General features: G+C 43.9%; 1 protein-coding gene across 1 annotated transcript in view; it reads left to right on the top strand.

The window, feature by feature from the left end:
• Positions 1-17,303, top strand: part of UST (uronyl 2-sulfotransferase) — a 262,801-nt gene that overhangs the window by 214,317 nt on the left and 31,181 nt on the right. Inside the window, exon 7 of the mRNA XM_080663571.1 lies at positions 1,394-1,551. Within this exon, the coding sequence (XP_080519697.1) occupies positions 1,394-1,551 (158 nt within the window). The remainder of the gene's footprint in view (positions 1-1,393; positions 1,552-17,303) is intronic.

Below are 17,303 nucleotides of genomic sequence, written 5' to 3'. Positions count from 1 at the left end.
CCTGCATCAGCATTCCTGGGGTACTTGTTAGGAACCCGTATCTCATCACAGTCTCTGTGTAACCATCTCCAAGGTGATTCTGTTCTAGTTACAGTTGCAATTCATCATGCTGGACAAATGTGCAGCCTGGAGAAGCAATGGTAGTAACAGTGAATACCATCTTTGCTTGATGAAAAATAAACCCTGTTATCAGGAGCAACACTTTTCCCCAGAGAGACATTAGTTAGAAGGTCACTGTGTTCCTGAGGAGATCAGGGGCAGAGAGCTGGTGCCAAGTCACAGCTCACTCACTGTACGTGTTGCTGCCACATGAGTACTACTTCGTTGTTATGTGTATTGCTGTGGTGTGGAGTTGACCATAACACAAAAGCTTGTTTATGGTCAGATTTCCTGGGCTAGAAGTGTCAGTGTTCTGCTTCATCCTAAACTTCCTGAGGAGGCCTCCCCACCATCCTCACCCCTGTAATAAAGGCCACCTGGTTCCAGGTCAGTGCTTCAGATGCTGGGACAATTTGGGGCCAGGTGACTCACTTTCTGTCACAGTGAAGATGTTTATTCCATGAAACATGATTCTAACTCCCGCAAGTATCTTTTTAACTATCTATTGCCTGATCGTGGAGAGCGTGCTCATGATTCAGACAGGATGATTTTCAAAACTCTTTCAAAATGCCACTTTGTTCCACCTTGTCAACAATGATTTGAGCTAGGTAAGAGTTATTATTACAATTTTTCAAAAGAGAATTTGGCATACCCCAACTCCCCCAAGTGGGGGAATGGCAGCCAGGCCTGAAGCCCAGTTCCTATGATCCCCCTTTTTCCTCGCACACATACCTGCGAGGAGATCACTTGGAGATCTGCTCTATGAATGAGATTAGGGGGGGTTTCCTTCTATAATTTTAAAAAAACAGTCTTAAACTCTTTTTAAAAAATAAGATGATTAGCAGACATGACCCTACCCCTATTCTGAGTCCTACAGAAATACTATGTCAATGAGTTTCACATTTTGAAACTTCTATCTTTATTTCATTGGTTCTGTTTGGTCCTCATATTAAAAAGCCAGTCTAATCACCCCTTGGTCAATGTTTATTAGGTCTAGGCCCTCACTTCCTGTGCCTGTAGCCTTCTTCCAACGAAGTTCGAGGCCCTGAGCTAGGTGTTACACACTGGTGAGAGGGATAGCCGTGAGAAGGTGTTGGGGGCAAGGGCAAGGGTGCCAGCCGGAAGGAGCAGGGCAAGCTGCTGGAGGTGCCTACATCAGGGCTGGTCCTTGAAGCAATAGGATGTGGGCTTATGCAAATGCGGGCGGGTGGGTAAAGAGATACACTCTCAGCGTGTTGTTGCTGCATCTCAAAAATTAATCTCTGATTTAAAAATGATTGTTCTGTCCTTAAAGGGAGCCTGGTGAGTGGGCCCTGGAAAGAGCAAAACTGAACGTGAATGAAAACTTCCTGCTTGTGGGGATCCTTGAAGAGCTGGAAGATGTGCTGCTGTTACTGGAAAGATTTTTACCTCATTACTTCAAGGGTGTGCTCAGTATCTACAAAGACCCAGGTAACTGTAAGCAAGTGCTTCCCTGTTTCTAGCATTAGTCACCTTGAAAAGGACTCTGGAAATAAAGGAGTGAAGTCATCTCTTTTGTTCAGGAAGGTAAGTCCCTCTGGCTGGCAAAGCAAGGTTAGAGCCAGCAGACACGAAAGCCCAAACCTTGAGCCTCAGGTCCAGACATAAACTTGCCATGTTTTAAAGGCTGGTGCTTCCATTTTTCCTGCCTTTGGAACGTGAAATTGGCACTATGCCCGTCAGCCTTGTTGCTGATGAGCGTATTGCTGGGGTGAACTAATGCATAGGTTTTGCGTGTCAGGGGTCCATTGATGGAAACGTGAGGTGCACCATCGTGCAAGGAAGTATCTCTGTCTCTATTTCCCGTTGACAAAAGCACTCTGGCGAACAAAATCCTGGCAAATAGAATAGATAGAGCAGCAAATTGAAAATACAATTATGATTTTTATCCTGGCGAATGCAGGGGTTTCCAAATAGAAGCAAGAAAGAGGATGCAGCAAAGCAATTACCAAGGTTGCCCGCAGTATCACGATAAACACAATTACTTTCAGAAATCCATTCACTTCTGTCATTATTATTTTATTCTGAGAGAAAAGACAAACGAGATTGTTTGTTTCCTTCCTGTTCTCCTGAGCCTTGCATGGTTACTCACTCATCTGTTTATCGTTTCGTTCTGTCATCTGAAATGGGAGGCAGCATTCTGCCTTGGGGAAGTGAGGAGCAGCCAAAGGCTCTTCCAATAGAGCCCGCCGCCTCATATTCCACAGCCAGGCAGCGGCCTCACACCACACCTGCCTCCTTGGCAGGTACCCATGTCCTGGTAAACTGGGCTTTGCCTGGAGGAGCCCTGGATTCTTCTATAAGGTGCCCTCCCATCCCCAGTGTTGTGCTGGAGGAAGATGGCTGGGGATGCCACCTCAGTCTCCCAGCTCTCTCATCCAGAGATAAATTCCCACGTACCTAGAGGCAGGGACATGACCTACAACCTCAAGGTGTGCCTGCCTGTGTCTCCTCAGCAGGAAATGTGGTTTGAAAAAAACAGATGCATAATAAACCCTAAGTAGTCGGTTTGGGAAACTAGGTCTTCCTCTGTCCTTTTAACAATGGACAATTTAAAGAGTTTAAAGAAACCTAATGTGATCACTTTTTAGTTCTGTAAGACAAGAGAAGATCTGGACTTTATGCAAAGTGGGATCTTACTCTAAATGAGACTCTTTTGATGAAAAGGTTTACATTATTCTTTGTTATTTTACCTCTTTGGCTTGATCTTGTATGGCACAAGAGCATGCACGTTGCACATGTGTGTGTGTGTGTGTGTGTGTGTGTGTGTGTGAGAGAGAGAGAGAGAGAGAGAGAGAGAGAGAGAGAGAAACATAGTATGAGATAAAAGACTGACTGAATCCTGGAGACACCTAGTTGTCAAATAAGATGAATACAGTCTTGTCCCAACATCTGGGAAGAGTATCAGTGAGCCCACTTCACATGTCATCCATCCGGGATCGGGAACCGACACTAATTCCGATCCCAGATGCCATGCTCAGCACATTGAAGGTCAACGTCGGCGGTGTGGGCCTGAGGACTTAGATGAGGGCATTTTTATCTTTGTTCTTCTTAAACACAAATACACCACAACAAAAGGCTTACCCCAAAGAGCCCACTTAACTGCTGTTGTCAGGTTATAGCATCTTGACTTCCCAACTGTTTGCTTCATTTAAATGCACGACTTCTCAGAAACTGTGGGCCTTGGTCCCATGACTGTGGGCACGGTAATTAAAGTAGAACGTATTTCTGAAAATTAAATTACCGTTAGTTTGTTTGCCTTCAGCCACAATCTTTCCACCTATAAATTAAAGATGTTTCCCCCTTTGAGTTTGGGATAGCAGTATATTAATACTCTGAGGCTTCTTCCGAGAGAGAATAAGGGTCATCTGGTCCCCTGTGAGTGGATGAGAGGTTTCTATAAACCCAGAGCCAGCACACACCCAGTTGACACAGTTCAGTTGTACTAGTGGTTAAAATAGTGGAACACATCTCTACTGCCTTCTGCACCCGTCCTCAGGTGCACTTGCCCACCCGCCCCCCCAAACAATGAAGTAATGAGAGGGTCTTCAGGACTCTGGCCTGAATTCAGTTCCTGAATTCTGGTTGTTAAATATTTTGAATGTCACCTCAGAATCATTCTTCAACTGCCATATGTCATATACACAACAAATGAACCTCTGAACGATTCTTCAGTAATTTTCACTGTTTCCTGATCTGTTGGCATCTTCTTGAGAGGTTTTTCTATGATGGCATTGAAGGCCAAACAGCTCCATAGTTGCTCTTTCCCAAGGACTCTGCACGTCCCTGAGGCAGGGACAGAAGATGAACATGCCCTCCTGGCCAGTTTCACCATGTTTGAGTTCTGCAAAGACTAAGCACCTGCATTGTTTTCTCGTGGCCGCACACCAGAGAGCTGGTGTCAAATCAGTTAAAAGAAGAGCCACAGTGAGGCCTTGGTGCATTTTTAGTCTAAAACCAGATGTTGGCACACTCAAATCATTGCTCCTGCCCTTTACAAAAGAATTTTTATAGCTGAGCAGCCTAGGGAACACAGGGAAGAAAAACTACAAGGTAAGACATTGAGGAACCTCGTGACCTTTAAATCCTTGTAGATTACCTGCCCCTGGAGTTGGACTAAGATGCAAACACTCCCCCGGCCGTTCCTCTTTGGTGTATTTCCTGTTGCTTTAAAAAAAATGCAGGTGTGCTCTGATTTTTAGTAATCCCCTTCCAGCAACACGAAAAATATTTATACCAGACTCGTTGCTAAGAAAAAGCATAAATAGCAATGACTCCTTGGGGAGCTGGTGAAAAAAGTGATGTCTGTCACTCAAATGGGTTGTCACTTACTCCAGATTAGAATGATTTTCATGAATTCTTTCCAATCCGTATGACTTGTTCCAATACCCACCCTTTAAAGAAGTTAATAACTTCTCCTTTAAATAGCAGCTCGCCTGTTGGCCTTCCCCTCTTTATTTCTTGTAGACAGGTATGCTGACAAGTACATTTGTTTCCTACCAAACATATGTATTCAAGAAACTTAATTTTTAGAAAATGTTTGTTAGAGTTATTTTATAGTAAAGTTGCGTTTTGTGGAGACCTGGTTAGCGTATCTCAGAAGTTTATGACAGTAAGTACTCAAGGTGAAATGAAAGTGAAAGTTTTAGCATGAGGGTAACGAAGAGAATACGCTCGGGTGTTTCTGACCATCCAGGGGAAGTTGCTGATATTGCTGCAAGTGTCTTGGGCGAGTGCTCGGTGAACTCCACCCCACCTGGGTATCAGTCTGAATGAGGGAGAACCGAGGCCCAAACAGATTTACTGGGTAAGAGCGATACAGTCTTATTTCTAATTGATTAAGCTTGATTATATTTGCTTATGGCTCTCCCTTTAAAAATGAGAAACTGAAGCCAGCCCAAAGAATTTGAGAGACTGATCCATAGTCAACCACCAAAATGTGAAAGAGGCAGAACTCATATTTCTGAGCCATGAGTGTTAACGAGTTCATGTATATTTTTCCTCCTTAGATCTTAAAAACTGGCACACTGTGAGCTATCAATATTTTTCTTAGTCATAATTTCCTTTGGAGCTAAAATCACAGTGGTGCTAAAGGTCAAAATAAATAAACAAATTGAAGACAGAGAGTATGTGAATATTTGTGATAGGATCAGTCATTATGTAAACGTCCCTCATATAGACCTTTGACTTGGCAAATAACTGAGCTGTTCTAGTTCAATATTGCCACCTAGCATCCAGACATGGAACTATATGACCTAATATTAACCCATTACTTTCCATTCGTAGCATTACGTTAATATTCATTCCCAGCCCATTTTCATTACAAATGTAAACATTGGAGCCACAGGAGGGACTTACTAGACTTCTGTGAGCTACCCTGAAAATCTGGCCACCAACTATTACAGAGGAAAAACGTGTAATTCCAAACAAATGACTAATTTTTACCATTTAAGTTCATTCATAAAGTGGATGTTTTGTTTTTAAAATATTTGTACTTAAATATTTTTATAAACAATGATGATAGGGGACAAATTTAAATATTATCCTTTTACTCAGCATGAATGATACTTAGACCTCCCATTAGGAGTATAATAGTGTACTCTCTGAATTAATTTGCTTGGCAGTATTTAAATCTGAAGACATTGACAGAAAATAATAGCAAATATGTCAAAGAGAAATTTTAATATAGTATTCTATAGGAAAAATACAGGTTCTCAACTATCAATAAAAATCTTAGTAAGTTAAGAAAAAACACTAAGTGATTAAATCTTGGCCTGTGTGTCATAAAGAACAGTCCTTCTTTAAGAAAACAGCAGTGAGTTGGGAGTTAGAAGAGACTTCTAGTCCTCTCTCTGCTACGGGTTCTGCCCATGTGACCCTGAGCAAGTGTAGCTTTGGGCGGATGACCTCTAAGGTTTGTATTATTATAACACTAAAGTGTCACATAGAATGTTTTAAGGTTGCTTTTCTACCTTTCGTTTTTAGCACAGTAATAGGGTGCTCGCCCCCACCTGAAAAACAAAACAAAAACAAAAAAACACCACATGACTTTGAACATTCCCCATTGCCTTACTTGTTAATTTCCAGGTATAGTTATGGAGACTATCGCCACCTAGAGGACATGACGGAATCCTGGCTAGAGAGTTACTCCTTCAGAATCGGTTTCTCCCTACAACAATTGATCAAGACAGGGATCCCAATTCAAAATCTCTGGTCACAATATCCAGCCCTTTCTCTGTATACCTTATGCATTTTTGTCAAGAAGACAGGATATCATAATGATTAGAGCGCAGACTCTCAAGTCGACAGCCTAGGTGCTACAGCTGCTCCTCCACTCAGCACCTGTATAATCAGAGGCAAGCTATAAGCCCTCTAAGCCTGTTTCCCCACCTGTGTAATATACTAAACAATACTGTCTACTTCACAGGCTTGTTGGGAGATGTATCTGACCAAATCCATGTGAACCCATTAGCCCAGAATTTAGCATATGACAAGGATTCAATAATTACCTATTGGCCTGCAAGTCACATCAAGGGAGAGAGGTAGGGCCTGTGACTATGAGAAACTGGGACATCAGGATCTCTTTCTAACTTGTACATTTGAGAGAGGAGAGGAGAGGGGAGGGGAGGGGAGGGAAGGGGAGGGGAAGAGAATGAAGCTTATTTCACCAGTGACAGCTGACCTATGACTATGACATTGCATGCCTTTAGGAAATAGTATTTCTGATTTAAGGGAAGGGGACAGCTATTTTCTGGCCAATCCCTTGTCCCTCAGACAATCATGGGGAATAAGTTGACTGGAACTATTACTGCCATGACACTCTCAGGGACTTGAAAAACACACATCATCTAGCCACTGTTTTCTTGTTTGTTTGTTTGTTTGTTTGTTTGTTTGTTTGTTTGTTTGTTTAAATCATCTGTTTTTATGCCTGGACTCTTACCAGAAATATCAGGGAGTTAAGATTTCAACATTAAATGTTGAGATGTGATTGGGGCCAGTTACCATTAACTTGTGCTGCGTGTTGGAGTTTTCAGACTGCTATATATCATGTAGGATAGGTGTCCAAAGATTTTATGGATTTTTTATTTTAAGTAAGATCCTAAGATTCAGTCCTTTAAATAAACTCCAGTTCGTATTCCATGGGCAGAATTATGTCCCTCAGAATGCTGTTAATGAATTAAACTGTACAGCAGGTGGCGATGTCTCTCCATTTTCTCAAGGAAGTGCCTGTGGTTTCCTAATAGTTTGTTGCATCTGTAGACTGGAGTTTATATAAGGCTTGAACACAGATGTACAGTTAGGCTCAATTTGGGGCCTAAAAATGGGATCCTGAATATCAAAGGATTCCAAGTACAATTGATTGCAGTGGACCAAAGTGTATTATATGAGAGTTAATTGGAGGGTGGGGGGTAGGGATGGAGTTTTACAATGAAATAAGTTTCTGTGGGTTAAAAGAATATATAGTAGTTTCCCTTTATCCATAGAGTATATCTTCAAGACCCCCAGTGGGTGCCTGAAACAGTAGCTGGTACTGAACCCTATATATACTATGCTTTTTTTCTCTACATACTTTCCTATGGCAAAGTTTAATTTCTAAATTAGGCACAGTAGGAGAGTAACAATAACTAAAAATAGAATGATTATAACAATATACTTTAATGAAAGTTATGTGAATGTTGTCTGTTTCTCTCTCCTTCTAAGAATATTTACTGGACTCACTTTTTCACTAAGAAGGCACTTAATGGCTTCTCTTTGGCGTATCTGCATTGCCAGCATCACTACTCTTGAGCTCTGGGGCCATTAATAAAATAAGAGTGACTTGAACACAGTAGATCTACTAACCCAGATGGTTACTAAGTGACTAACGGGTGAATGGTGTATACAGAATACACATCCTGGACAAAGGGATCATTCATGGCCTGTGCTGGACAGAGAAGATTCCATCATGCTACGCAGAACAGCGCACAATTTGAAACTTATGAATTGTTTCTTTCTAGAGTTTTCCATTTAATATTTTCAGACCCTGGTTGACCCTGAATCCATAAAAAGGGAAACCACAGATAAGGGCAGACTACTGCATACCATCAACTCTGGTTTTATAGAAGTAACCCATCATTCTACAATCACTGGATTAAACCGATGCTGTCTTTCAACTTTCATTTCCATGTTTATTTCCTACTTCCTATTGCTTTTGTGCTGCAATACTCAAAAACACTCAGGAACCTGGCAGAGATACAGCCTTTGGTCTGGAGGAATTCATACTATACACATTTACAGACACCAATGAAGTTGTTTAAAGAACTCAATTATCATTTACAAAAATAGGTCTATATTCTAGACCAGTCTGCTGTTGGTCAATATTCTTCATAAAGATTTCTTTTTCAGCAGTCATGTGCTAGTCCAGAATCTAATCACATTGACGTGTTTGTGTGTGTGTGTGTGTGTGTGTGTGTGCGCGCGCACGCGCGCGAACGCGCACGCATCCATTCACTCAAACAACTAAATTTTTTAATGTATAACAATCATATCTGAGTGAATAGTCTTGGATCACAAATGTATTAATAGTTCCTAAGTAATAATAATTTGCATAGAAATTTACAGTTTTTAAAGCACTTTCAGATGCTGGATCTTATTTGATTTTTTACACGAATCCTCTGAAGGTGTGGAAGACAAATAGCTTTTGTCTCGTTTTCTAAGCAAGGAAGACGAGATTCAAAGAGTTTGAACAACTAGTTTGCCCACAGTTACCAAGTCCTAAGTGACCACAGACACTCAAGCTTCTGCCCCTAGTGCTACCACAAACACCATCAACTGTGACCCTCTCACGATTCTTCATAATCACTAACTCAGAGGTTATTGGGTATTAAACCCTTATAGTACATATTACAGTAGAAGGTAAGTGCTTAAAATAAAATTTTATAGATTATTTTTTAATTTTTGTAATTGCAGTTCATATGCAACATCTTGTATTAGTTTCAGGTGTATAGCATACTGGTTAGACAATCATATGCTTTTACAAAGTGATCCCCCCAATATTTCAAGTACCCCCTAAGCGACAGAACAACCGGTCGACCGGTCACTATGACATGCACTAACCACCAGGGTGCAGACGCTCAACACAGGAGCTTCCCCCTGTTGGTCATTGCGCTCCCACAGCAGAAGCACCGCTCAGCTGACTGATGGGCGCCAGACGCCAGGCTCATGGCTGGCAGGCGCAGCTGTGGTGACACGAGCCTCTCCCGCCTCCGCTGCACTAAATGGGGGTGGCATGGCCTCCAGCCTGGGCTCAGGCTCCTCCCCGGCTGCCTGCTGCTTCACGCACTACTACATCCCCCAAGGGGTCCCGGATTGCGAGAGGGTGCAGGCCAGGCTGAGGAACCCTACTGGTGCGCGAATCCATGCACCAGGCCTCTAGTAGTTATTATAATATTATTGCCTATATACCCTATGCTGAACTTTACATCCCCATGACTATTTTATAACCACCAATTTGTAGTTCTTAATCCCTTCATATAGTATTTGTCTTTCTCTGCCTGCCTTAATACCCTCTAGCATAATAACCTCTAGGTCCATCCATGCTGTCACAAATGGTAAGATGTCATTTTTTATGGCCAAGTAATATTCCATTGTATATATGTACCACTGCTTTTTTTATCCATTTATTTATCAATGGGCACTGGGTTGCTTCCATATCTTTGCCATTGTAAATAACACTGCAGTGAACATAGGGGTGCATATATTAGTGTTTTGTATTTCTTTGGATATATATACCCAAAAGTAGAATTGCTGGGTCCTAGGCAGTTCCATTTTTAATGTTTTGAGGAACCTCCATACTGTTTTCCATAGTGGCTGCACCAATCTGCATTCCCACTAACAGTGCACAAGGGTTCCCTTTTCTTTACATCCTCACCAACACTTATATGAATTATCTTGGTCGCAAAAGAATGTGAGTTCAGAAATCATAATAAATCACTAAGGTATTATCTTAAGCCAGTGTGTCATAATACATATGGAAGAAAATAATTTTGAAAATGGATTCATTTGATACCTTTCTGGTGGGGGCTGGGAAGTGGTAGGGAGCAGTATTGCTAGACTTTTATAATAGTGTCTAGAAATGAAAATTGAAAGCATATAACTGTTTTAGCAAACAGTTAAAATTAACATATAATGTAAACATTCCTTTAAATTAACTCCTAAATACTTAGGGCTTTTGGGGGAATACTTTCTTGATGCAACATCTACAGCCGCAGACTGAAAGCTGCATTCAGCTTGCACAAATGTCACCTTCTCATGTGTTTAATTGATTTTATGAAAGCTTAAGTTGCAGATATATATATGTACTTTTGCCTCATTTCAAATATAATTGTTTATTTTATTAAAAACTAGAGGCCCAGACCTGACCGGTTTGGCTCAGTGGATAGAGCGTCGGCCTGCGGACTGAAGGGTCCCAGGTTCGATTCCGGTCAAGGGCATGTACCTTGGTTGCGGGCACATTCCCAATGGGGAGTGTGCAGGAGGCAGCTGATCTATGTTTCTCTCTCATCGATGTTTCTGACTCTCTATCCCTCTCCCTTCCTCTCTGTATAAAATCAATAAAATATATTTTTAAAAAAACAAACAAAAAACTAGAGGCCCAGTGCACAAAATTTGTGCACTGGGGGGGGGGGGAGTGGGTCCCCTCAGCCCAGCCTGCACTCTCTCCAATCCAGGACCCCTTGGGGGATGTCCGACTGCCGGTTTAGGCCTGGATCAGGCCTAAACTGGCAGTCGAACATCCCTTTCACAATATATTGTGACATCCTTTCACATCCCTTTCACAATCTGGGACCACTGGCTCCTAACTGTTCACCTGCCTGCCTGATCGCCCCTAACTGTCCCCCCTGCTGGCCTGGTCACCCCCAACTGCCCCCCCCCACTGGCATAGTCGCCCCCAACTGCCCCCCCCCTGCCGGCCTGGTCGCCCCTTACTGCACCCCCTGCTGGTGTGGTCGCCCCCAACTGCCCCCCCCCCCCCACCAGACTGGTCGCCCCTCACTAACCCCCCTGCCGGCCTGGTTGCCCCACGCAGCCTGCTGCTCAGTCATTTGGTCGTCCCTCACTAACCCCCCTTGCCAGCCTGGTCACCCCACACAGCCTGTTCGGTCATCTGTTCATTTGTTTCGGATGCGACGGTCACTTAGCCTTTTATATATATAGATAATAATTATCCTGAATAATATTTTTAAATTGATTTTTCACTTATTAATTTACTCTTGCCTTGGGACCCTCCTTCCTCCAGGAGAAAGCATTTCCAATGTTATTATCTAAGGTTAACAGGAAAACAGGACTTAATTTACAGACATTGATTTCCTAGTAATAACTTTCCTGAATAGTTCTCTTCTGTGAAAACTGATATTTAAATAGCAGATATAATCTGAAACACCAGAACAATTCCACAAACACATTCAGCAAATGTTGAAGTGTCTGCAGTATGCCAGTCCTGGGGAAAGGCCATGTAGAGATTTAGGAAAACCATGTCTAACCTGGAATCCACCACACACAGGGCTAGGGGGACACTTCCTACTGCTGATATTTGGGCCAGGCCTTCAAGGGTACATAGGTGTTTGCCGGGTAGATGAGGAAGAAGGCATTTTGGGGAGAAAAATATAGCAGGAGTGCAGGCATGAAGATGTGAAGCCCCAGAAGCCCCAGAGTGTGGGAGGCATGGAGGGTGGTCCAGCCTCCGCCTGCTAACCCTGCCTGTGGGGGCTGGGTGCCCCAGTTCCTCCAGCCCAGTCACCCTGCTGCTAAGACAGCCCTGCCCAGGTCAGGAACAGTATCAGCAGCCTCAGCTCCCTATGGTACAACCTGGAACTGAGTCACATACCAACCCCAGAAGCAGTGGCCAAGCCACAGTTGCCAGAGGGCCATGTGTCACCACCACCCCCATTTCCCTACCCTCTGCCAAGCCTGACCACCACCCAAGGATCCCACACTTCCCAACAGTGCACCAGGGATACTGCCAGGTTCCCAGGTCCCTATGCTGGGGTTCCTCCTTGCTATTTTCCCAGTCTCCTCACCTGAGATCCAGCCTGGGGCACCCATTTGTTCCAGTTGGCATTACTCTGTCCCACTGAGCATCCCACTACATGTCTTCAGATACCAACGACTGTCCTGCCCCACCACCTAGATTAGCCCCCTTTGCCCACCAGCATGGATTTCCCTTCTGTTACTAGTCACTCCTTGACCCAAGTGTGAGCTGGCTGTGCCCCTGATACTGGCTCTGGTCTTCCTAGCCCCCTTTGCTGGGGGCCCTTGGGATCACCATTCCAGAAGTTTCCCTTAGCCCCCATCTCCCACCCCATGCATCCTGGGAAATTGATCTATTCTAGGTCCCATCCCTCATCCTCTGGGGAACCCCAGATGCCCCCCATGGTGTGGCCAGGCATGGGGGTGTACACTTTTCTCTTATGATTCATTTCTCCAAACGAAAACCTGGCTCATAAGATCTGTGTGTCGAGGTGATTTTTTTCTTCTTTAGAATTGAATCACTTCTACTCTGAGCAGTTTTTAGTTGAGCTCGACAGTAATATGCTTTGCACTGAGTAAGAATATTACTAAGGGTGAAATTAGTCACCACAATTTTCAATTTCTGGACTTTCCTAAAAACTCTGCAAAGCTGAAATGCTTCTAAAGCCTGGCCAGAGAAGATGGAAGAGAGACCTGCCCCAGAGGTGAGGGGTGATCTTTATAGAAGACCCTGTGCTCTCCCTGCTCTTTCATGCCCCCGGGCCCTGTCACCCCAGGGATTCATGTGGTGATGTGGAAAGAGCAGTAGGCAGAGAATCTCAGAACTGTCTCTACGCCCTTGGCTCATGGCCTGGCCTCGCTGACATTCTTTGCTTATAAATTCACCCCCAGCTGGGGTGAAACACAACCCTTACCCATTTTGCATGACTCAACATTTTACCATGGAAGCTTCTATTTTTGTTCGCCTCAATCTTTTTCAAATTAAAAATATCATTTCCCCGTCTGTATGTTTTCAGACATCTTATCGACATATGATAAAGTCACATCTTGCAAACGGCATTGGACCGTGACAGAATACAGCGGCCAACTACAGGCGCACCTGTGCACACAACAGGGCTGGTTTTGTGGTTCCTGGTGGGCTCTATTAAGCGCATGCATTTCATTGTGCACAAACCCACAGAGAATCCAGTGTAATGCCCCACGGAGCAGAGCAGGAGGGTTTTGCTTGTTTCAGATACTCTGACAGGAAAGCCTTGCCTCCCCAGCCTTTTTACCATGTGCTTCTAGGTACTTGTGCTGCCTTGTCAGAGCCGGACACCACCAAAGCTGTTTTTCGCAACATGTGTTCCGAGAATTTGACCTGCCTGTTTTCTATCTATATTTTATGTATGAAAGTAATGTGTGCATATAATTAAAAATCAAACAGTACTGAAAGAATTCTAATGAAAAGCAGCAGCTCCCCACTCCAGCCCTCCCCACCGCGGAGTCTGTGCAGAGGCACCCGCTCTCAGCACAGCGCGCGGTTTCTGCTGATAACCACCACTCTATTTATAACCATTATGCACAGGCTGCTGTTTCTCCATTTATTTATTTAGCATTGTTTTTAGTTCTCTTATGCCATCACCCTTACCTCTACTTCCTTCCCCGGGTCGTCCTACTATGGCAAGGACCGAGTTTTAGTTGCACAGTCCCTGTGTGTATTACTGTGATTGTATACATTTGTTTGTCGCTGATCCAAATAGCATGCTGTCATTTTGTTTCATTTCTTGAATAATTTGTTGTTCTCCCTGGAATTAATTACTGCCTTGGGGTGTGTTGTTTTTTTTTTTTCATTTGCTTAGATTTATTTATAACTCAAAATTTTCGTATGTGCCATTAGTTCTGTTGTACACATATTACTTTTGATGTTTCTTTCAGTATTATCATCAGAGAAGTAGATCCATTCCACTGACCCACCTCCCAGGACCACTCCCCTGCTCCACCAGAGCTCTGCCTTCCTGTTTCAATCGGGCTGATTACTCAGAACCTCCTTTGGCAGCTTCCCTTGGACACAGCTCTGTGGTCTCTTGAATCCCATGAATACTGTTTCTTGATTTATTAACTCATTTTATTCCAGGATATTCCCAAGTTGCTTCCTGATCAAAGTTGCATGGGAGGGGGTGAGTTCTCTGAATCACTGAATGTCTGAAGAACTCTAACTCCCTCGCTGAATGGCCATTTTGGCTGGGTACAGGTTTCTTCATTTTCCACTTCTTTTTCTCTGACTTCCTCGTTTTCTCTCTCTTTCTCCTGGGGTCTTCCCTTTATTCCTTTTAAGAAATTTTATAACAACATTATCAGTGTGCTGAGTATTCAGTAGATACTTTTCAAGCTTAAAATGTACATTCTTTTAATTTCTGAGGATTTTTCTTGTCTTATTTCTTTTGAGATTTTTATTGCCACCCTGTTCTCTGTTTCATTTCTGGAATCCTGTTGATCAGATTTGAAGCCATAGGTTCATCCTTTCTGTGTGCTTCATTATTTTTTCCTCTCTAATTTTCATGTCTTCTTTTCTTTTTTACCTCTGGAAGAGTTCCTCAATTTGTATTCCTATCATTCTGTTGAATTTTTTTCTTTTCCAAGAACTCCTTTTAAATATTTTTTTCTTTTTACATAATATCTTGTTCTAATTTATTAGATGCAACACCACCTTAAATCTCTGAAAATGACAGGGATTTTTTTTTTTTTAAAAAAGGTTTTTATTCATTCCCTGTGTTAGCTCTATCTGTTCCAGGTTCCTCTTTACTGTTGGTTGGTTAGGGTCTCTTTTCAGTCCAAAGGCTTTCCTCTGGTAATCTTTGTCTGGATTTATATTTGAGGGCGAGGCTGGTTAAAAGGGCTGAGCAATGGGAGCGGCTTATGGACTACAGGATTCTACTTGGGGCGACCACACAACACTAGGAGGTTTGCTGGGGGTGGAGGGGGGGCGGTTGTTACTGATTGTAGGTCTTTTTTCTTTGGTGCTTATTCAGTTTCCCCACTGAGATATTCCCCAAACATTTGCTTGGGGGATGGGATATGAGGTGGGGTAGGGGAGTGGGGTATACATCTGGTTGCTGCTGTGGGAACAGGAGCTGAAGGTCCCCATTCACCTAATTGTCCTTATTTTAGCCCATGCCGCTCCTTTCTCTCCTCTGGGTTAGCACGTCAGTCTGGGGCCTCTGCCCAGATTCCTTGGAGACTAACCCTATGATTGCCTGCTCCAGGGCAATGGAGAATGCCCGGAGAATGGGGAGAAAGCCTCCCAGGACACCTGGCTGCACGCAGCTGTGGGGGAACATGGGGCTCAAAGGCTTCGGACCCAGACTGGCTGCCTCGTGCCCAACTTTGCACCTGGGACACCGGGTGCCACCCCTCCATGTCTCCGGGTTTCTGCAGGGGGAGCTGTCACTCCTGATGTATGTATGTCCCCTTCTGCCAACACCTGAGATGCGCTTCCGCTGCTCTGCTACGTCAAATGTGCTCCTCCAGCCGCTTTTCACCTTCCGGAAACTGGCGGGGGTCTGTCTTCCTGTGACATCCCTCTCCAATTCTTGTCCTTGTGATCTCGCAATCATTTATAAAATTGTTATTCTTTACCGTCATTTTTGTGAAAATCTTCAGAGGAGAGGGTTTGAAGACATGCAATCGGCCCACTGCGTCTGGCTGGGAGTGTCCTAAGGACCTGGACTTAAAGGTCCCAGTGACCAGTTTTGTGTTTATAGCTCTTAGCTATGTCCGTTGTACATGCTTCTTTCATGTGATCGCTGCATATGCACCTTCAGCATCTGTGTCTTGGTGAAATAAATAGTACTGGTGACATTCCAAAAGCAAAACAAACAAAAACAAGAGCCATTCATGATAATTTATTAATTAGACCCCATGGGGTTTTTACTGAATGATGTTGTGATAATGAGGCTCAAAACTACTGTTTTTCAAATTACCTCAAAGACAAACCAGGCCTGTATTAGCGATCTCTTTGATGGGAGAGAAGGTAAATGATAAGAATTGATAAAAAAAAAAAAAAAAAAGACACTCTCGTGACCCGAGGCAGAGTGCACGACCATCCAAAGACACATTCCTATGGAACTCGGTGGAATCATGCGTCTGCATTACATGTGCTCTCATGTGCCGTGTCCCTAGCACAACGCAAGGACACCCCTAGCCCTGAGAGTCCAGGGCCTCAGTTCTAGAACGCCGTCAGTCAGCTAATGTCCCAAGGAAAAAGCAGCCATTGAGAGGGTTTCTCGGCAGCAGCTGCCTTAGAAGCAGTAGCAGCAGCTCATATAACAAATGTTTCATGACGGATGCAAACAAAAGCCAGCTCTGAAATTCCAGCCTCGCCATGTCCAAGCCCGTTCAAAATCGTATAATCGCTCGGTGCGAGTTTTTCCCTCTCTAAATGCATTCCATATGAGGCGTGGTGTTAGGACTGCTGGGATCTCCTGCGTTCACTCAGAAAGTGCTTTTTAAAGCCCAGACTGAAAGGAACGTCAGTCGGTGGGAAAACAAACTCAAAGTAAACACTGAGGCTCAGGTGTGGGAGGTGTGTTTGTTTTCCCCGCCAGGCACACCCTGTGCAACGGAGTTGGAGGCTGGGAATGGGTTAGCTGGAGGTTAGCGGGGGCCCCTGCGTCTGCTTCTGTAAGTGTGGGCTGAGGACCGGTGCCCATCCGCAAGCCGTTTGCTATCAGCCCAAGATGAGACAAGGGCACGAGGTGAGAATAAGCCTTCAGAAACTTGGATGGTAATTTGGCATGGCTGTGATGATTTTTTAATGACTAATTTTTTATTGATTGATTGATTTGAGAGAGAGAGAGAGAGAGAGAGGAAGGGAGAGAAAGACAGAGAAACATGGATCTGTTGGTCCGCTTATATGTGCATTCATTGGTTGACTCTTGTGCATGTCCTGACAGAAGATGGAACGCACAGCCTCAGGAGGAGCTGGCTCAGTAGTGTGTGGAGAAGCTTCCTCTTAGACCTCCAGCCCAGTGAGATGGATCCAGAATGTCTTGCAGAAGAGCAGAGAAGTCACAGAGGGCATAAACCTGGACCATTTGCACACAGGCTTGAAGTGGCTCCCTGAGGTCCTAACCCAGGGGAAGACCCAGCGCTGGGGGTTCCTGCCTTTTGGCTTCTAGTCCATGCTCCTTGCC

Source organism: Plecotus auritus (assembly GCF_963455305.1).
Source record: "Plecotus auritus genome assembly, chromosome: 4".
NCBI lineage: Eukaryota > Metazoa > Chordata > Mammalia > Chiroptera > Vespertilionidae > Plecotus > Plecotus auritus.
Note: the sequence above shows the minus strand (reverse complement) of the source record. Positions and strands in the feature narration are given on the sequence as shown.